This window comes from Motacilla alba, chromosome 1A, assembly GCF_015832195.1.
Source record: "Motacilla alba alba isolate MOTALB_02 chromosome 1A, Motacilla_alba_V1.0_pri, whole genome shotgun sequence".
Lineage (NCBI taxonomy): Eukaryota > Metazoa > Chordata > Aves > Passeriformes > Motacillidae > Motacilla > Motacilla alba.
Window position 1 is genome coordinate 22,500,027 of NC_052031.1, and position 17,298 is coordinate 22,517,324.

At 36.6% G+C, this 17,298-nt stretch overlaps 1 protein-coding gene across 1 annotated transcript in view; it reads left to right on the forward strand.

The window, feature by feature from the left end:
• The window catches only part of FAM3C (FAM3 metabolism regulating signaling molecule C), a 29,602-nt gene extending 13,685 nt beyond the window's left edge, over positions 1 to 15,917 (forward strand). Inside the window, exons 3-10 of the mRNA XM_038154216.1 lie at positions 2,715 to 2,819; positions 3,945 to 3,974; positions 4,370 to 4,493; positions 8,968 to 9,026; positions 10,563 to 10,613; positions 11,092 to 11,176; positions 13,173 to 13,299; positions 14,297 to 15,917. Of these exons, the coding sequence (XP_038010144.1) occupies positions 2,715 to 2,819; positions 3,945 to 3,974; positions 4,370 to 4,493; positions 8,968 to 9,026; positions 10,563 to 10,613; positions 11,092 to 11,176; positions 13,173 to 13,299; positions 14,297 to 14,386 (671 nt within the window). The 3' untranslated portion in view covers positions 14,387 to 15,917. The remainder of the gene's footprint in view (positions 1 to 2,714; positions 2,820 to 3,944; positions 3,975 to 4,369; positions 4,494 to 8,967; positions 9,027 to 10,562; positions 10,614 to 11,091; positions 11,177 to 13,172; positions 13,300 to 14,296) is intronic.
• Positions 15,918 to 17,298: the final 1,381 nt, after the last annotated feature.

The following is a 17,298-nucleotide window of genomic DNA, read 5'->3' on the forward strand; positions in this document are numbered from 1 at the left end:
AAGACTTTACACTTGTCCTTGTTGAGCTTCACTGGTAGTGTTAGCCCATTCTTCCAGCCTATCCAGGTGCTCCTGCAGGTTGGCTCTCCCTTTAGACATGCCCCCTTCCACTCACTTTGGTATCCTCATCAAACTTTGTCAGGGGACACTTCACTTAAGGGGCATAACAGGCATTGCTGTTCTACTTTATTGGTGTTTAATGAAACTCATTTTGGAATTGGGATGGTAGAAGAGCAACCACTTTGTTAAAATGCTGTAGCTGATCTGCAGTGACTGCTTAAGCTGCCATGACTTGACATATTTTGGCTGTATTTCTGTAGGGTGATGAAGGAATAAGGGTATGGCAAATGGTTGTCTTAAGCCCTTTCTTCCCCACCTCACCAAAATTGCTATGTGCTGTTTTAAGTGTCCGAAACTTTCTGAATGGTCACTGGGAGATTGAAAACTGTAAGAGCCTTTTCATAGAGCTAAGTTACAGGCTTTAAGAAACTAATTCTACTTGACAGAAGGGATAGTGGTTGTAAAAATAAGATCTTTGCTAATATAACATTAAAAGAAAACATTTTTTTGACATTTTGTCACAGTAGACTAGCCTGTGTAGCAATGGAATAAACTGATTTTCTGGTGCATTGCACTTTTATCAATAGCTACAATGTTATTTTGCAGAAGGAGAAACTGTTGCCTCTTGTAGAAGAAAATGGCACCTTTTCCAAGAGCTTGTTAATGCATACAATTTTTGCCAGTACTCCTAATTTTGCTTTATTAACCACAATATGTATAACTGGAAGCAATCTGCTAAAGTGAATCTGATAAAGGACTGGAAAATACTCCAATTTTTTGGGTGCCTGATTCACTTCACCTGGAAAATTACTTTCCACACATGTTTAGGTTTTTTTCTTCCCTTCCATCCACCTTTTTTTTTTTTTTTTTCTAAAAACCACAAAGAAGATATGGCAGTTCCTATAAGATGTTTCACCTGTAGCAAACGTGCCAGTTTTGGTTCAAATGCTTAAGGAACCTTCTAGGAGATTTCTTACTGTTCCTTTGAAGGGAGCATTTGGAGTTCAGTTGAAAAGCTCAGAAGTAGAGGGGATGGTTGGTCCTCAGACTGAGTTCTTGCTCATCTCACATACTGTATACTAAAACATGCTCTCCAAATGCCACTTGCTAGATGACACATTCCAAAATCTGGTACCATCTTGTGGTTTTAAGCAGTGTTGCTTGGGAAACCTTTACCCCATTCCTTAACATATGTTCAGATCATCTGTGTCTCCTGTGCTTGCACATGGTTCCCTTCCTTTCAAGTGCAGTGATCTTTGGAGTTGCAGCAGAATATTTTTAAGCTAGGTTTGCACCTGTGTTTTCTTACATTGTAATGTGTGTGCTCACACATGAAAAAGACCAAACTACAAGCAAAAAACCCTTGTCTCTTTCTTCATCTTTCTTTTCTTTTTCTATCCCCTTATCTTTTTTCAGCCTTTAGGCAGATTGATTAGCATCTCTCATCCTTCTGAAGGCTGAGTAATCTGTCTATTTTAAGATTTTCTGAGCAGCCCATCACAGCAGCAGTCTGAGATCTGCAGGAGTATATAAGTTTGGTTTTTTCTAAAGGATTTGGCTGGCAATCTGAGAAAAAGAAGCATGCTTTAAGGTTGATTCTTCCAACCAGTTTGATATACTGTGGTGAGATAGGAAGGCAGGATGTTGATCAGATGCCTCCTCACCTCCCTTGTACTCTCAGTCAGTATTTTTTACTCAGTATTTTACAGTCAGTTAAGAGTGGAGTATTCTGTAAAAATGTAATGCAAATTATGCTAAAAATGGTGAGGTTTATGGCTGTATCACATTTCCATTTCAGATGTAAGCTGCTGTGGTTGCGTGCTTACAGGAAGTAGACTGGCCACTCAGCACTGCAGGAACTTAGCCTTCTAAAACTTAGAACTGCCTATTTCAGTATAATAAAAGGGAGACAGGAGAGCCACTGCTTTTTCTTACTTAGTTTAAAATAGGCTTTGAGTCATCCAATTTGCTTTCTGAAGGTCATTATATGCATTTCTTGAAAAGTAAGTGAGAATGCTTGTTTCTGGATGGCTGGTGGTTTGGGGTTTTTTTGTTGTTGTTTTTTTGGTTGGTTGGTTTTTTAATGTCATACTCAGAGCTGACTGACCATAGCAGCCAAGCTGCAATATATAAACAGATCCCTGATCACTCAGTCTGGGCCATATATTAAAACAGAGGTAGCTCCATTTGAGGGCAGGGGGAAACACAGTATTTGTGAACAGTGAGGAACCAGGTACTCATGTCAAAGAACATGCAAGTGGAATGGGGAAGGTGGGAATTTTGGACAGGTAGATCATCTCAGTTCATTTGGTTAAGCTGGATTTTCATGGAAGTCTGATTTCTCCTGGCTGCTGAGCTGAATTGGTGTACTAAAATGTCAGAGAAATCATGAAGGTAGAGAAAGTTAAGACCAGAGTACATTGCATAACCTGATGGATTGGTGCAGTTACATCCTACATTATTATATCTATCCTGCATTATAATATCCATCCTTTTTTTCCGATTTATTCTGTTTAGTAGGTCTACCAATGATCATCCTGTTTCTGAGTTCCCCAGAGCATACTCTGATACACATTTCTCATGTTGCTAATTTTGATAAACTAATGTTACCATTTGCAGGTAATTTTTTGAAACTTTTTTTTGTTTCCTAACAGGTGCTGCAAAGTTGGTAGTAGTCATAGCAATATTTTTATTGACATTTTATGTCATATCTCAAGTGTTTGAAATAAAAATGGATGCAAACTTAGGACACATATTTGGTAAGTGATGACTTTTTTTTCTCTGGACATTTATTAATATTTACTTGAGCCTTTATCAAGAATATCATGTTAGTCTTGCCTGAGCTCTTCAACTTAAGAATTGTGTTTGTCTTTCATACGTGTGCTTATTTTTTATATATGTGTATTAAATTATTTTCTGTAATAAATATTTAACCTACTCTTAATCATTTTGATTCTTTCATCTGCCAAGGATACATAATTTTACCTGCTTTTTTTGTTGTTATTTTTTATTGGAAATGCATTCTTAGTGTAGAGTAATAAATTAGGTGACTTGAATAATGTTTCTGGAAATCTGTGCTCTGCCTTTCTACTGCTACAGAGATTTAGAATTTGTTTTAGGGGGGTTTTTTCTCTTGTGCAGGTGTGCTACCGTGTTAAGTTGAATGTGCAGTAGTCAAAACATTTCAGATGTGCTATGCAGATAAAGATTAGCAGTTAAGATGTCTTGAATTTCAGAGTCTATTTTGAACCAGAATTTCTTTCAAGGTGCTTTTTATAACCAAAAAATGCCCCAAACAATGTTTGGTACGTGGGTGGAGTTTGTGTTCTTTAACTCTGGATTACTGCAGCATGAGCTGCTATCCAAAGCAGTCAGCAGAGACATCTCTAGTAATCATTGTTGAGATGGAGGTGTCATTCAAATGTCATTCAGATGTGTGTGTGGTGGGGGCACTTGTGTCTCTTCCTATCTCAGGACAGGGAGTCATGAATGGTTGGGTTGAAATACACCTGAGCTGCAGGCTTCCAGTTTAGGTGAAAGGAACCCCATCCCAGTGAAGCTGTAAGAAGGGAATTAATTTCACTTCAATCCCCTGAACTCCATAAATTCTCAGAGGTTTTGGATCTCTGTGGATTTTTGACTCCATGACTCTCTAAGAGCCATGAATTAAAGCAGTGCTTCTGAATGGGATTCCTAATCAGTTCCATTTTGCTAACACACAAAAGTTTTTTTTTGTTACAGCATAATATTCAGGCAGATTTGATACTTCATTTCAACCAGCCTGTTTTTATAAGGGTACAGAAAGATTTTACATTTATAGGATATGATGTAGCAGATGACACTTTAATAGTAACATCTTGTAAAACTTTCTTTTTTCATTTTAGCTAGATCAGCATTGGATGCAGCTGCACGCTGTGAGTATTCATAGGCATGTATTACTGCTGTGCCTTGCTTTTACTAATAACAGAAAGACTGATGAATTTTCATAGTTAAGAAAGTCTTAATTACACTCCAAATGCAATCAGAAACTAATTTTCCTCTTCTCCTGATTTTCCTAAATTTCTGGTAAAGTCTGTTCTGTAGTTTTGGCTTGTGGCTTTTGATGACTGTGCCAGAGCAAGCAGCAGGGTGACAACAAGAAGTTGGGATAATGAGGTGCTTCAGGAACTTAGATTATTTTAAACTGCTATGTAACTACAGATGCAATAGTGTTTGTGTTTGCTCTCTTCCTTGAATTCCTTAAGAATATATTTGTCTGTTGGCCTACCTGTGGTGTTCTCTAAAATCTTGGTTTATTTCCTTTTGAAAGCTACAAAACCTCCAAGATACAAGTGTGGGATCTCCAAAGCTTGTCCTGAAAAGCATTTTGCATTCAAAATGTCAAGTGGAGCAGCAAATGTAGTTGGACCTAAAATTTGTGTGGAGGATAATGTGTAAGTATTTTTGCCTGTTGTTTCTAAGTGTCTCTTTCAAATACTCAGATTGCTTTGCACACGAAATCAGCAGTTTAAATTAGGGGTTTTTTGCAAACAGTTTGCAAAAAAACCACATCAAAGTTTGTGAAATGAAAAGGTCATATTGCATTATAACCTTATCTCTGATGGAGCACACTTAATACTCTGCAGTAAATGCAGAAATGTATGTTGTTTTAATACATACCTTGCCCTTTGTTTCAGATTTATAGACTTATGAGTTAGTTAGACTTTGTCAAGTCAGATGCACATTTGTCTCCAAGTAACTTGTCCTGGTGCCTCTAATAGTAATTCAGTGAATAATTGTATTGTCTTTTGTAAGTAATCTTTTAAACTATATTTCCTCAGTACTAATGTCGCAACATATTTTCTACTTTTCTTCTAAGGTTGTCTTCAAAAGGGAAAAATAGTATTTTAATGATCGATAATTATTTAACTGTGCTGATGGTGGTTAAAGTTAATAAAATTCATATAAATGTGAAATGAGGAAAACAACTGCTTGAGACACAGTTGGGTTTTAAGTCCTCTTTTTAATAATATTTTTGACACAGAATTAACAGTAATACTGTGCATAAAGTATTTAACTGAGTACTTTTCAGTAAACTCTCATAATGGGGATATTAATATTTAATTTTAGACTGTGTTTTTTCTCTTTGGGTGGTAATGAGCAGGAACAACCTGAGTGTGCAGCTTCCTATGTCATAATCTAATCCACTTGATTTTGCAGGTGACATGTCAGAAAAGACATAATGTCAGTGTTGTTGGAAGATTTTTTTTAAATATCAGTGGCACTTGAAACTTTTGTCTTCCACTTGCATTTGAGCTACTCCAGTTTAGCTGTTTCTCAGCTTGCACTGTGTTAGTACAGATAGCACATACAGCTAATGAATTCTAGAGCCAATGGCAGCTTCTCTGTGAACAGCAGAATCCTACATAATATAATACATGTATTTTAAAAAAAATCACTTTACTCTCCAAAGTAACTGTAAGGCTAGTCTCAATGATATTAAAGACCGTTTTTGGCACTAAGTAGCATTCCTGTGTGAGGCTGGCTTAGCCTGAAGCTTGCTGGCTGGTGTGGGAGTCAGTTTGCACAGAGCATCCTGTGTGGCTGGGGAGCTGCAGGAGCTCACCTGGGCACCCACAGGCTGCAGGCTGCTCCTGCACTCTCCGTTCTTCCTGGTGACCTCCTCAGTGACCTTGGCAGGCTGATCTAATCTCACAGTGGTATTTCTGCTGGTGTTACAAAACATGCTACTGTCTCATTCTGGTTGCTTAATATAGGAGGCTTAATATCTGTGAAGACTTAAGCTGATTCAATGATTAAAAGTTGTGGGAATGCAAGTAATATTTTAATTTCAGAATTGTAGGGTTATTTTGTTTGGGATTTTTGACTCTTTTTGTTTTGTTTTAATGTCTTGCTGACTGATTAAATAAAAAGAGTTTTTTTATTTCTGTCCAAAAAAAGTAAAATCCTCTACTAGATATTTTGCTGAAGAAAGTGATGAGAAGAATGTAGTGGCTGGAAAAAGTCCTCCAAGTGGGCACTTTAGTGCACAGCTGTTGGATTCTAAAGTCCAGCTTTCCTTGGCAAACATCTTTCTGAATTCCTTCAGAGGGGAACTGGTCATGTCTGTCAAAGTGTCCACCATGAAATTTGATTGATTTTATATGACCTCCTGCTTTGCTCATAAGAGGTTTTATTTCTTGTTCAAAACCTCTCAATTTGCAGACTGTAAATTGGTGGAAGAATTCTAAAACTGATGAAGGGCTGCCCTCGTGTGAGAAGCTGTTGCATTGCAGCCCGTTGTGTTTGTGATGATGCACAAGCTGTCCCAAGGGTATAAAGTAATTTATCAGAGCTCTGAAAAAAACCTCATTTCCTCTTGAGTAGCTCTTTTTTTAGAGATATTCTGTGAACTCACCCTTGCAAAAAGGTTTTTCTTTTTCTGATTACTTTGTGTTCTTCATACTTCCAAGACAGGACAGCAGGAATTAATTTTCATAATTTGTGAATGATATTTACCAAGTAGAGTATTTTTCCTGTGTGTTAAATGTAAGGATTTTTAGAGTACTTTTCCTGTGTATTAAGTGTAAGGATGTCGCTTGAATTATGAAAGCACTAAAGTTGCTGATACAATTCACAGTGCAAGTAATTTGTCAACCTCTCTTTTTTTATTATATAGATATTTTAATGTGAGACTGGATTTCTGTCAAGTTCAGTTCTGATTTCTGACAAGTTCCGTTATAGCCTTGTTGTCTATTGGGAGGCCCTAATCCAAATGAGAAAAAAACATGCTGGACTCATCAAAATATTAAATGTTGTAGTTGCTACCTCATGGGCTTTTTAGGAGGGGCTATATTTACTTCTTTACCAGCAACTTCTCCATGCAGTTTTACTTTAGTGTGAGGCCAGTTGCATGATTGTGCCACAGTAACCCAACAGCAGAATGTTGTGCTACATTCCTTTAGTAACTAGTAATTCTTGTTTTAATCATTGCAGGTTTTATCTGAATCCATTGTAACTCTATGCATGTGTGGAGTTTCAGTGTCTAGTAACCTCAGTATTAGATATTTTTCTACTGCTACTTATTTACAGAGAATTTTGTAGTTAAAATGAAAGGAATTTTTTTTTTGTAAATTAGGTGCCTGCTAAATTTTGCAAGAGGAAAAGAATGGGTTCAGAATTTCATTGCCTTTATTCATTTATGTTCCAGTCTTTATTTACCATATGCTTTTCTTGTTTAGAAGGTTTTCTTGCTCAGACATGACATGAAAATCACATGATCAGAACAGAAACGATCTTCCAGTGGCTAAAATACTTCTGGAGTTCCCTACTAACCAGAACTAAATTCTGAATTTCAGCAGGAAATTTCAAGTATTTTCTTTCCGAAATTACTGAATTATAGTCTCAATTTAAAGATAGTATAACTTAAGGGACTAACAGAAGAATGTGAACTTTATCATCTCTGATTACTAGCTCTTTAAAACCTTTTAAATTCACTCTGCCAAGAGTTGCCCTTATCTGGTAGTCTTTCACAGCCTCTCTGAATACTGAGTCTGTTTCTGATACTTGTCTATTCAGTTTGTCATTCCTCTAAATTTTGGCTTCTGTCTTCATGCTGGGTGCAAAAGATAGCACCAGAGAGGAAGATTTTTGACATTCTTCTATGATAGACCATTTCTTGTTCCTAGCCCATCACTAGGAAGTTGGCAGGAGAAAGCTGCCATAGAAGCTGTGTGTGTAAGGATGCATTGCTTGGTGCTCAGACATGACCAGAAAATCATATTGCTGAGGAAGAAATGTGAAAAAATTTTCAACATAACAGGACTGTACACATGTGCAGCCCCTTCCTAAAGCCAGCTAGGGAGGGTAAAGAAATCCTGATCAGGATGGAATTAAAGCATCTTCTAGAGTGTGTTTGTAACTAAGGACATGTGTGCACCTATATGCTTTTGCTGAGATGCTTTCTTTAATCTCAGCTGAAGGCTTCTTCATTATCTTAAATTATATAATTGTTCCAAACATCTGTTTGTCCTGTTTATGCTACCCTAGCTTCAGAATGTCAGTGCTGGGATATTTGGGGCCTGAAGGCAGGACAGAGTTCTTCCCAGTGTGTGAATTGCCAGTGATCAGGGATGAGGAGGTCTGGAAGCTTCCTCTCACTGGAGTGGTACGGCCACCAAGGTCTGAGGTGGCACAGCATTCTTCCTAAATCTTAACATTCCTGTTACCCCCTCTTTACTGCTCTGAAGGGCTTCCATTTCATAATGGGACACTTCAGCCCCTTTGCCTCTCTTCAGTTTGATCAGTGAATAACTGTCATAGATTCTGACATGTTTTTGGGATGTGCGATTGTAGTCCAAGATGGTATGCAACTTTGGCTTAAAGTCCCATCAGTGTATTAACTATTTATCTTGCAGCTAGGTTTCCTGTTACTTGCATGAGTAGCTAAGTGCTTTGCCTTTCTTGTTTCTTCATGTGGATTTTAAATGCTTCTGTTCAGTTAGCTTTTAAACTCATTGACTCATTTTTGTTTCATTGTGTGCTTGCAAAAAAAAAAGCTTAAAATGTTGGTTATGTGACTTTGCTGAGCTCCACAAATTAATATTTGGTTATTTTTTAAAACATTAATAATATAACTACATAAACAGCACTATTTTTGTGGCATTTTAAAATACAGATGTACTTTGAAACCATGATTAAGCAATTAAATTAAATCAATACAGCTGGGGATACTTGATGTATTATTCTTAATTCAGTGGTGCTTTAAGAACACAGATTAGTTCAAGGAGATTTTGCTTCATTTAAGTACTCATGAACATGTGGTCTTTTAACTATGTCTCTCTTAGAACATGATCCTATTTAAAAACCAGAAATATTTCACATCAGAGGATTGCTCGATTAAAAATGAAAATATTTATTTTGTTGCAGTTTAATGAGTGGAGTAAAAAATAATGTTGGCAGAGGAATAAATATGGCCTTGGTCAATGGTAAGTGACCTTTTAAGTGGGCAGATTGTCTTCATTTTCAAATTGTTTCTGAAATTTAAGGTGAAATACTATGGGATGGTGAAAATCAAGCACCAAGGGGAAAAGGAAGTACTCAGCTTATTTATAGTGAGATAATGTCAGATATTGGCACTGACACCTTGTTGTTACAAAGCAGAAAAACTCAGTGCATTTTTGTTTCTAAAAATGGATTGTAAAAATAGTAATGTGGAGTGTGGTGATGACTGTCTTTTTGATACATCATGTAAATTCCTAATGCAAAACCAGAAAAAGACATGAGCTGCGCGCTACTTCTTTTGACCTTGTGTATTGCCACCACTAATCATACTGTAGAATGCATTCCTCTGTTGCTGTGTTTTCAGTGAAACTTCTTTAGCATCTTTAACAGTTTTGTTACTACACACAAAGACCAGTTCATTATTTCCTCACTTGAATCTCTGTATTTGGTCTGTAGACTTTGTCCATAAATGCATCCTGTTAAGTAATTGTGTTCTGGGTTTGTAATTTTCATTAAAACCAAACAAGTTTAGCTGTGTGTAACCTTGAAAGCTGAACTGAATGTCAGCACTGGCACATTTGTCTTTAATGTGTAGGAAATTATTCCTTGTAGCACTGAGATAGCACTTTGTCATTTCACTGCAATATAAATTCTTGTTATTTGCAGATTGTACTCAGATTTACACCATCTAAAGCATAACTTGAACAATACTTCCTAATCCTATGTTGCTTTCCTAAATTGTCTCAATCTGTTCAAAACCAAAATACCTATGTTTGTATTTTATAGCTCCAGTCTTTCTCTCTGTCTTCCAAACTTTAAATGAATGTATATATTAAAAAACCTCCACCTTGCATCAAATACTCCTTTGTAAACAGCATAATAAGAAAAGGTAATGAGATATACTATATTGTCCACTTTTTTCTATTTGTTTTGGATGTTTAAATCTACTCACAGTAGTAAGTCCATAGCAAAACATGGAGCCTAATTTTAATCTTCGTGACTTTCCATAAGGCACAAAAGACAGTCTATAGCTATAACTGTCTATTTTTGCAAAATCAACTTTAAAAAAAAAGGCAGATACATGAACTGAATATTCTGTGTTGGCTTTAGAGCCTGAGGGTGTTTAAATTTATTTTAGATTCCACTTGAAGCAAAATCAGAATTCTGCCTAGAATCATAGAATGGTCTGTGCTTGAAGGGACCTTTAAGATCACCCAGTTCCAACCCCCCTGCCATGGGCAGGGACACCTTGCACCAGACCAGCTGCTTAAAGCTGTAACCAGCCTGGCCTCCAACACTTCCATGGATCTTCTCACTTTTTCCTCTTACCTTTCCCTGCACTTTTTCACAAGCCACTGCACTGTTTCCATAAAAGAGATGTTACCATAACTCATTTATCTAGTGTCTTCTGCAGCACTTTGTCTGAAAGAGTGTAAGAGGAGTTGGGCATGTTATCTGTAAAATAATTTTGGCTATATTTGATGGCACCAAATGTTTCTTTTTCTCTTTTCCTTTTCCAGGTAAAACAGGAGAATTATTAGATACTAAGTTCTTTGACATGTGGGGAGGAGGTAGGTGCAATTACACTGGTCAGAAAGAAACAACAAATGTGCTTTTTTTCTTCCTTCTTGTCCAGACTCCATTTGCTGTGTGATTTAAGGTGATAGTTAGGGAGTGCTTCACCTCTACCTTTGTAATTGTGAGGAGAGTGCAACTTTAAAGAAACATAAGTAGTTGAGGTGTGAGGGAATGGTGTGGTTAATGAAACAGACTTGTTCTCCAGAGTAGTTCTCATTAGTGGTTATGTCTTTAGAGGATTAAACTCTTTGTATAAAATAAGAGTTCTGTGATGCATTTTAGCTTTCTCTCAGTCTGCATCTTTATAAATGATATATTTACAAATTTTATATATATTCTATATATAAATATTATATATATTATCTTTACAAATATTCTTAAAAGTAATGTCTTTGCAGAAATACGTTGCAGATGCTTAAATACACAATTATTTCTTATTATTTAACAGTTTTATGTTCTCTTTCTTTTCAGATGTGGCACCACTTATTGAATTTCTGAAGACCATCCAGGATGGAACGATTGTGTTAATGGCAACATATGATGATGGTGCAACCAAGTATGTAATTGATTTTAAACAGCAAATGTTGCTTAAACTTTTGCATGCTGTTTTGTACTGAGAAAAATACATCATCACACAACCACTTTTAATAAGATTTTGTCCTTCCAAGATGACAGATTTGGAACTGTTTATTAGTTTTATAATGCAGATATGATTTGGGCGCAACAGAAATCAAACTAAAACTAAGCAGATATAGGTGTGCTGATTTTTCTATTGCTGAAGACTCATTCTGTCTTAGGCCAGTAAATTCAGATAAGTCCAAGGAATAGGAACATGACTATGAGAACATACTCTGGTCCAAAGTGTCTGTTCCATCCAGCACTTTCTTCAGATCAATTCCAAGACAGAGTTTGGTGGTTACAGGATGGCAGAGATCTTTCCCAACAAGCCTTGCCTGTATCCTTACATTTAAATCACAGAAGTTATTAGTGTGAGACATGCATTTTTTGGCCTGAGTGTTTTACTGTTTCACCCTACAGCTACTCAATTTATTAATCTAGATGTAGCCTAAGAGGGTTTAGGTCTCCTGAAACATTGTTTTCCAACTTTCACAACTTGGGCCAGTTTCAATAGATACTAAAAATTGCTGTAGAATATGTATTATAATCTACTCCTCACTTAAGTCATCCTATCCAAAGGATTGCTTTCCACAGTGAAAATTGAAATTTCTTTCCTTTTCCTCTGTTGTTTTACTAATAATTAACTTTTTTGTTAACGTGGTCTGTACATCCTTTTTCCTCTTTTGGTTCAATTTGTTGTCTACAATTTGTCTGTATTTTTGATATAGAAGCAGCTTCCCTGTGACTAAGTCTTGACTTTGCTGTGTGTAATCTTTACAGTAAATAGTCCAGTGTGTTTACATCCCCTGCTTTTAGGAAAGAAGAAAGTAATTTACTAGGGTGTTAGCCAAGGTTGGATCTTCTCTCTGGTGTTCTGTTCACTTGTTTTGTTACTTTACATTTTACCTTCTTCCCTTTCTTCTTTGACATTTTAGATAATAAGTAGGGTTAGTTTTGCTTCAGTAAGCATGTTACAGCTGATGATTTTGAAAGTTTGTTTGCAGAGAGAATACAGCTAAACAAGAAGTTGTATTTGGCCTTGTCTTGCTGACAGACAGGATCTACTGCTTTCTGACAATACTACAACTACCACTGGTAGTTGTATGGTAAATATAGTAAATATAAATGCCAGTTCTTGGAAACAAAATTGTGAAGAATCAAGCTGCCCCTAATGCTTGAGAGAGTTGGAGTATGGGTTGGGCAAATAATCTGCACAGTATTTAATAATGTTCATAATTTTGGCTAAAGTGAGTCATACAGCTATATCTCAATAGGTAGTAGTAATCAGAAGTTTTGTGTCTTGTTTGGTAACCAGGGCCATTTAGTAACTTCAAGGAAGAAAGATTTCTTCAAGGAAGAAATCTTCTCTATCTGGAGATTTTGGAATGATATCTTATCCTACAGAACTGTTTTCCTTTAGATACTAAAATTATCCTACTTGGGTTTGCAGGCACTGAGCCGTGCTGTGAGGAAGCATTCTGAATTTTGAATTAACTGCCCCAACCAGATGAGAACTTGTTTCAGATATTCATTTCATTCTTGTAATCTAAAATAACTCTTACTTCATCTAGACTTCAGCTTGAGCCTGCAAGCAATGTTTACTTTAAAGGCTGACTTTTTTAGCTGCTTGGAGAACTGCTAACAGAACTTGAGATGTATAAATTCACACAGGAGAGGGTTCTTGGCTTTTGTTGGTGTAGTGATAGGTTTAAGGTTTATATCCTGGTTCCTTGAGATTACAGTATGAAAGAGCAGTGCTCGTTGCATCAGGTGATTTCAGAACTAGCCTTACCTGATTCTGAGAGATAGATCTTGCCCAATATTGATTGACTTAAGGTGTATTAAATAGGATCAGAGCAGACTGGTGCACTGAGCAGTGAAAGCTCTAAGGGCATGTATTCTAGTGACGTACAAACTTCTCTGCTTTGTTCAAGGCTTAATGAGGAAGCACGGAGACTGATTGCTGAATTGGGAAGCACATCCATTACTAACCTTGGCTTCAGGGACAACTGGGTCTTCTGTGGTGGCAAAGGAATCAAGACTAAAAGTCCATTTGAACAGGTTTGTGATTCTTTAACTTCCTGGAATTTAACAGCTTGCATTAATAGAGGCATAGCATGTTTTGTAAGTGCCATGCATTTGTTCAAGATGGGTATCTCTTGCAGTCTTATTTTCAGGTTTTTTCCTTTTCCTCCTTTTAACCATACAAAAAAAAAATTCTTTGGTGACTCATAAATAAGAAAAAAAAATCTTACATGGTATAGATCTTACTATGCCAGTAACTAGATTATTCATCTTTTTTTAGTGAATCAAATTAACCTGAAGAATTCAAAGCTTTCTGCCCAAGTTGTATTTTAGATGCACTTAGAATGCTGAACTTCCAGGAGATAAGTGGGTAGTTAAGGTGTTGGTGTTCCCAGCTGTTTGCTTTGCCTCTTCTCTCAACTTGCTGCCATCACAAAATTTGTGAAATAGAATATATTTCCCATACTTTAGCTGTTACAATTCAGCATGTGTCAATGTTGCCTTTAATTACTGGTAGAAGTAGCTTTGTGCTAGCAGAGTAAGGATGTGTTTTCTTCTGCCAGCTTTGTCAGGGAGGGGAAAATAAGTGCAGAAACAGTGGCAGACTCTTGGAGGTAATAATGTCTTACCTGACTGCAGATGGTTGTTTGGTAGACAAATAAAAGGTTCTTTCAAATCCCACTTTTTGTTTTCATTGCTTTGTAAATTCAATATCCTTATTTATTTTTACCTGGTGGTTCATGCTTTAATGCAGTTGGTCATTTCCTTGCTTCTCTCTTCCTAAGCAAACATCTATAATAAAGTTTAAAAATATTTGCCCTGTATGGCTTAACTTTTTACCATACACTTGTCTGAGCAAGTTACTTTAAATGGTGAATACTTAATTTCTTATGTTTGATTCAAAGCACAGGAAATTAATAATGTTTTTTCCTTGTCCATGGCCTGAAAATAAGTACATGTCTTAAAGCTATGAGTTAAAGCAAAAGGATAAATGACTTCACATTAACAGCAGATTGATATTTTCCATTTATAGCATATAAAGAATAACAAGGACACAAACAAGTATGAAGGCTGGCCAGAAGTTGTTGAGATGGAAGGCTGTATCCCTCAGAAGCAAGACTAGATGAAAACAGAAGAAAAGGAAAAAGAATATGGAAGAAAATGCACTTTCTGCTATTATTAGAGAGAGGGCTATGAAGGAGACTGTACTGTAAAAATTATTTTTAAAGCATGCAGCCATCTTGTCAGTGTGTGCATGAGCACTGACATTTTGAATATTGGGATTATTTATTGCTGACACACATAGAAATTCTTTTTGTAAATATGACCAAAATAAAAGAAACATCCAATCATTTCTATGCAGGTTTCTTAAAAGCACAGTATTTAGTTTGCCTGTGGTAAATAATACTTGTAGATAACTGGCTAATAAATAATGTATGTGGACAATAAACAGATTGTGACAAATGTACTGTCCTCTTAACAGTGCAATGTTGCTGTGACTATGTAAACTTGGTGGAATACTGCAGATTTTAGTACTACATTAATAAGGAGCTTTAAGTTTTTTTATCCTCTGCCTTTTTAATGGCATCATCAATTTTTATTAAAAGTATTTGGTTATTCTAATACCAAGTGCTCCAAAAATTTATTTTGTAGTCCCCTATCAAAACTGAATAATCAGCAAAGCAAGACTACATGATAGTATAACACAGATATGCCATGAAAAGCACAATAGAATTTTTTATTTCTGTCTTTAGGGGATGAACTAAGGTAAATATGTAAATAGTATGTGTGATATTTAAAAGCAGCTTGGAAGAATTTGTACTTGACTTGAAAGTGTTTGCTTTATAGAAGGGACTGGCACGTTGAGCAGCAGTACTGTGGCTAAATTTTTCATTTTTTATTGCAGCTTTTGTACTGCTGCTTAACTGTTGATTCTCCCTCAGGCAGCTCAGCTGCAGTGGCTGGTCATGCAGTGGGTGTGTGCAATGGAAGAGCTTCCTCTTTTGGTTCTAACATCAGGAATAAATTTCCCATCACAAAGAGCCTGTTAGAAAGCAGTCTACCTTCTAGTGAGAGTTATTTCAGGGCACACAGCTGTGCACCTTCACCACCTACAGGACTTCTCATGAGCTGAGGCAATCTCTTCAGTGCAATGCCAGAGAGAGCAGTGTGTCTTGGGTTATGCAATGTGTGACTTGTAAACTTAACTGACAGTGTTTCCTTCATCCTTTTCTTAATGGAAAAAATGGACCAAGTTTAAGTGGCCTTATTCTTTAGTGTGAAGACCTTGCTTTTTTTCTAAACTTGTATTTCTTTTAAGTAGGGCCAGCTTGAACTTTTCCTGAAACTTAGTTATACCAGACTAACTGACCGTGTTCATATTCACAAAATTAGGGCTGACACAGAACTGGCTGTAATCTCCTGGAGCTTTGTGTTATGAATTCTGGTATATTCCTCAAAAACTTCAAGCTAGTACTATATAGCAAAAGCCACGAAGTATTTTTCAGGAGCCCAGAGTGACTTTAACAGAGGCATTGGTAATAGTATTATTTTTTATGTTTTCTGAGTCAAATTCTGTGCACTAAAATTTTCAAGCAATATTGAGAATTCCCTTGTAAGAAAAATAAATAATCTCTGATACCAGAGTAAGACTGGATTCTGAGTTGTTCTCTATGTTTAACTAGCTTTTTAAATAATGTGGGTTTCCCTCAATATTGATGTGAGGTAGCTAAAAATGCTCCTGACTCGTGCAAGTGCTTTTGTTAAATCTTCCAGATTTTCCTGTGTAGGAGGATGTGCTAAAATCATATGTATTTTTTCATTGAAGTAAAATCCCCTTTTCTAATCAGTTTGAAATTCTATTTCATTACTTAAGGCTGTAGTGAAAAATCTAATTGTGTAATTCCTGGAATTTTCACAGAAATTCAGCTCTGTTGGTGTGTATGCCAGTATTGGCTACGCTGCTATCCAGAATAATACCAAAATAATTTTGAAGTTACTCAGCAGGGTTTTAAGAGGAAGAAACCCTGTTTGGCTGCATTAGTAGTTTCCCTCGACTACGTTTTGTCTTCATTATTATGGCTTTGAATGCCAGTGAATATTTCATCTTTCTTCAAATTAACAAGTTAAAATTTCCTCTGCAAAATTAAATGGAGAATGTGTGCCTTTATTAGCAATCCAAGTTGAGTAAAGATATCATGATTCTCTTAACCCCTTAAAGTTGTACCTGCAACAAACCTTTAAAACCTTTAAAACAATGTGTTTTAAAACAACAAAATGGTAGAATTATTTTTGTTGCATCCTAAATAATTTGAGTCTTAAAATTTTGATGGAAATCTTCTTCTTGGTCTCTAAGCCATGTCCTCACAGCTGTATGGTATCATATTTATTGAGACTCTTGCCAAATATTTAAGAGTAATACTGGAGTGGCCACACAAATGGGGTCTCCTTGCTTTTTTCCATCATGCTCTACTGACTTGCTGCAAGATCTGGTCCTGCCTTCTCTGCCTTGAGTTACAGTATCCTGCTGCTGAGATGAACTCTCTGAAATCAGTGGGACTCTGGTAATCCATCTGCATTTCATTTGAGTTGCCAAGCACAAAGATGAGTATTCTGGCCTCTCTACAGCTGGGGATATGAAATGAGTTGCAAAGATAAAGGTACAGGTGCACAAATACCTGTGTGTGACAAAGTTCCAGGATCCATATTTTCCTATATGGAAACATAGGTGATGGGAACATTTGTAGCATCTTGCAGACTTGTTGAGAGCAGAGCAGCAAGGGAAGGGAAGAGAAAGATTGTGAGGTATGTCTTAAAAAGTAGAGCTGTGAGAAGAGACGGGGAAGGACACAAGAAGGTTTCAAATTATTCTTCACCAAGGAATACCCAGCTGGAATTCAAGGCACCTGAAGATGACTTCAATGTAAACCACAGTTCTCAACTGCTTTACTAGTGGTGCTTTATATGGATTAATAGGAGTCCTAAGAAAGAAACTGAAGGGCGTCTCTGCCTTGATGTACCTTCTGGACCTTCCCT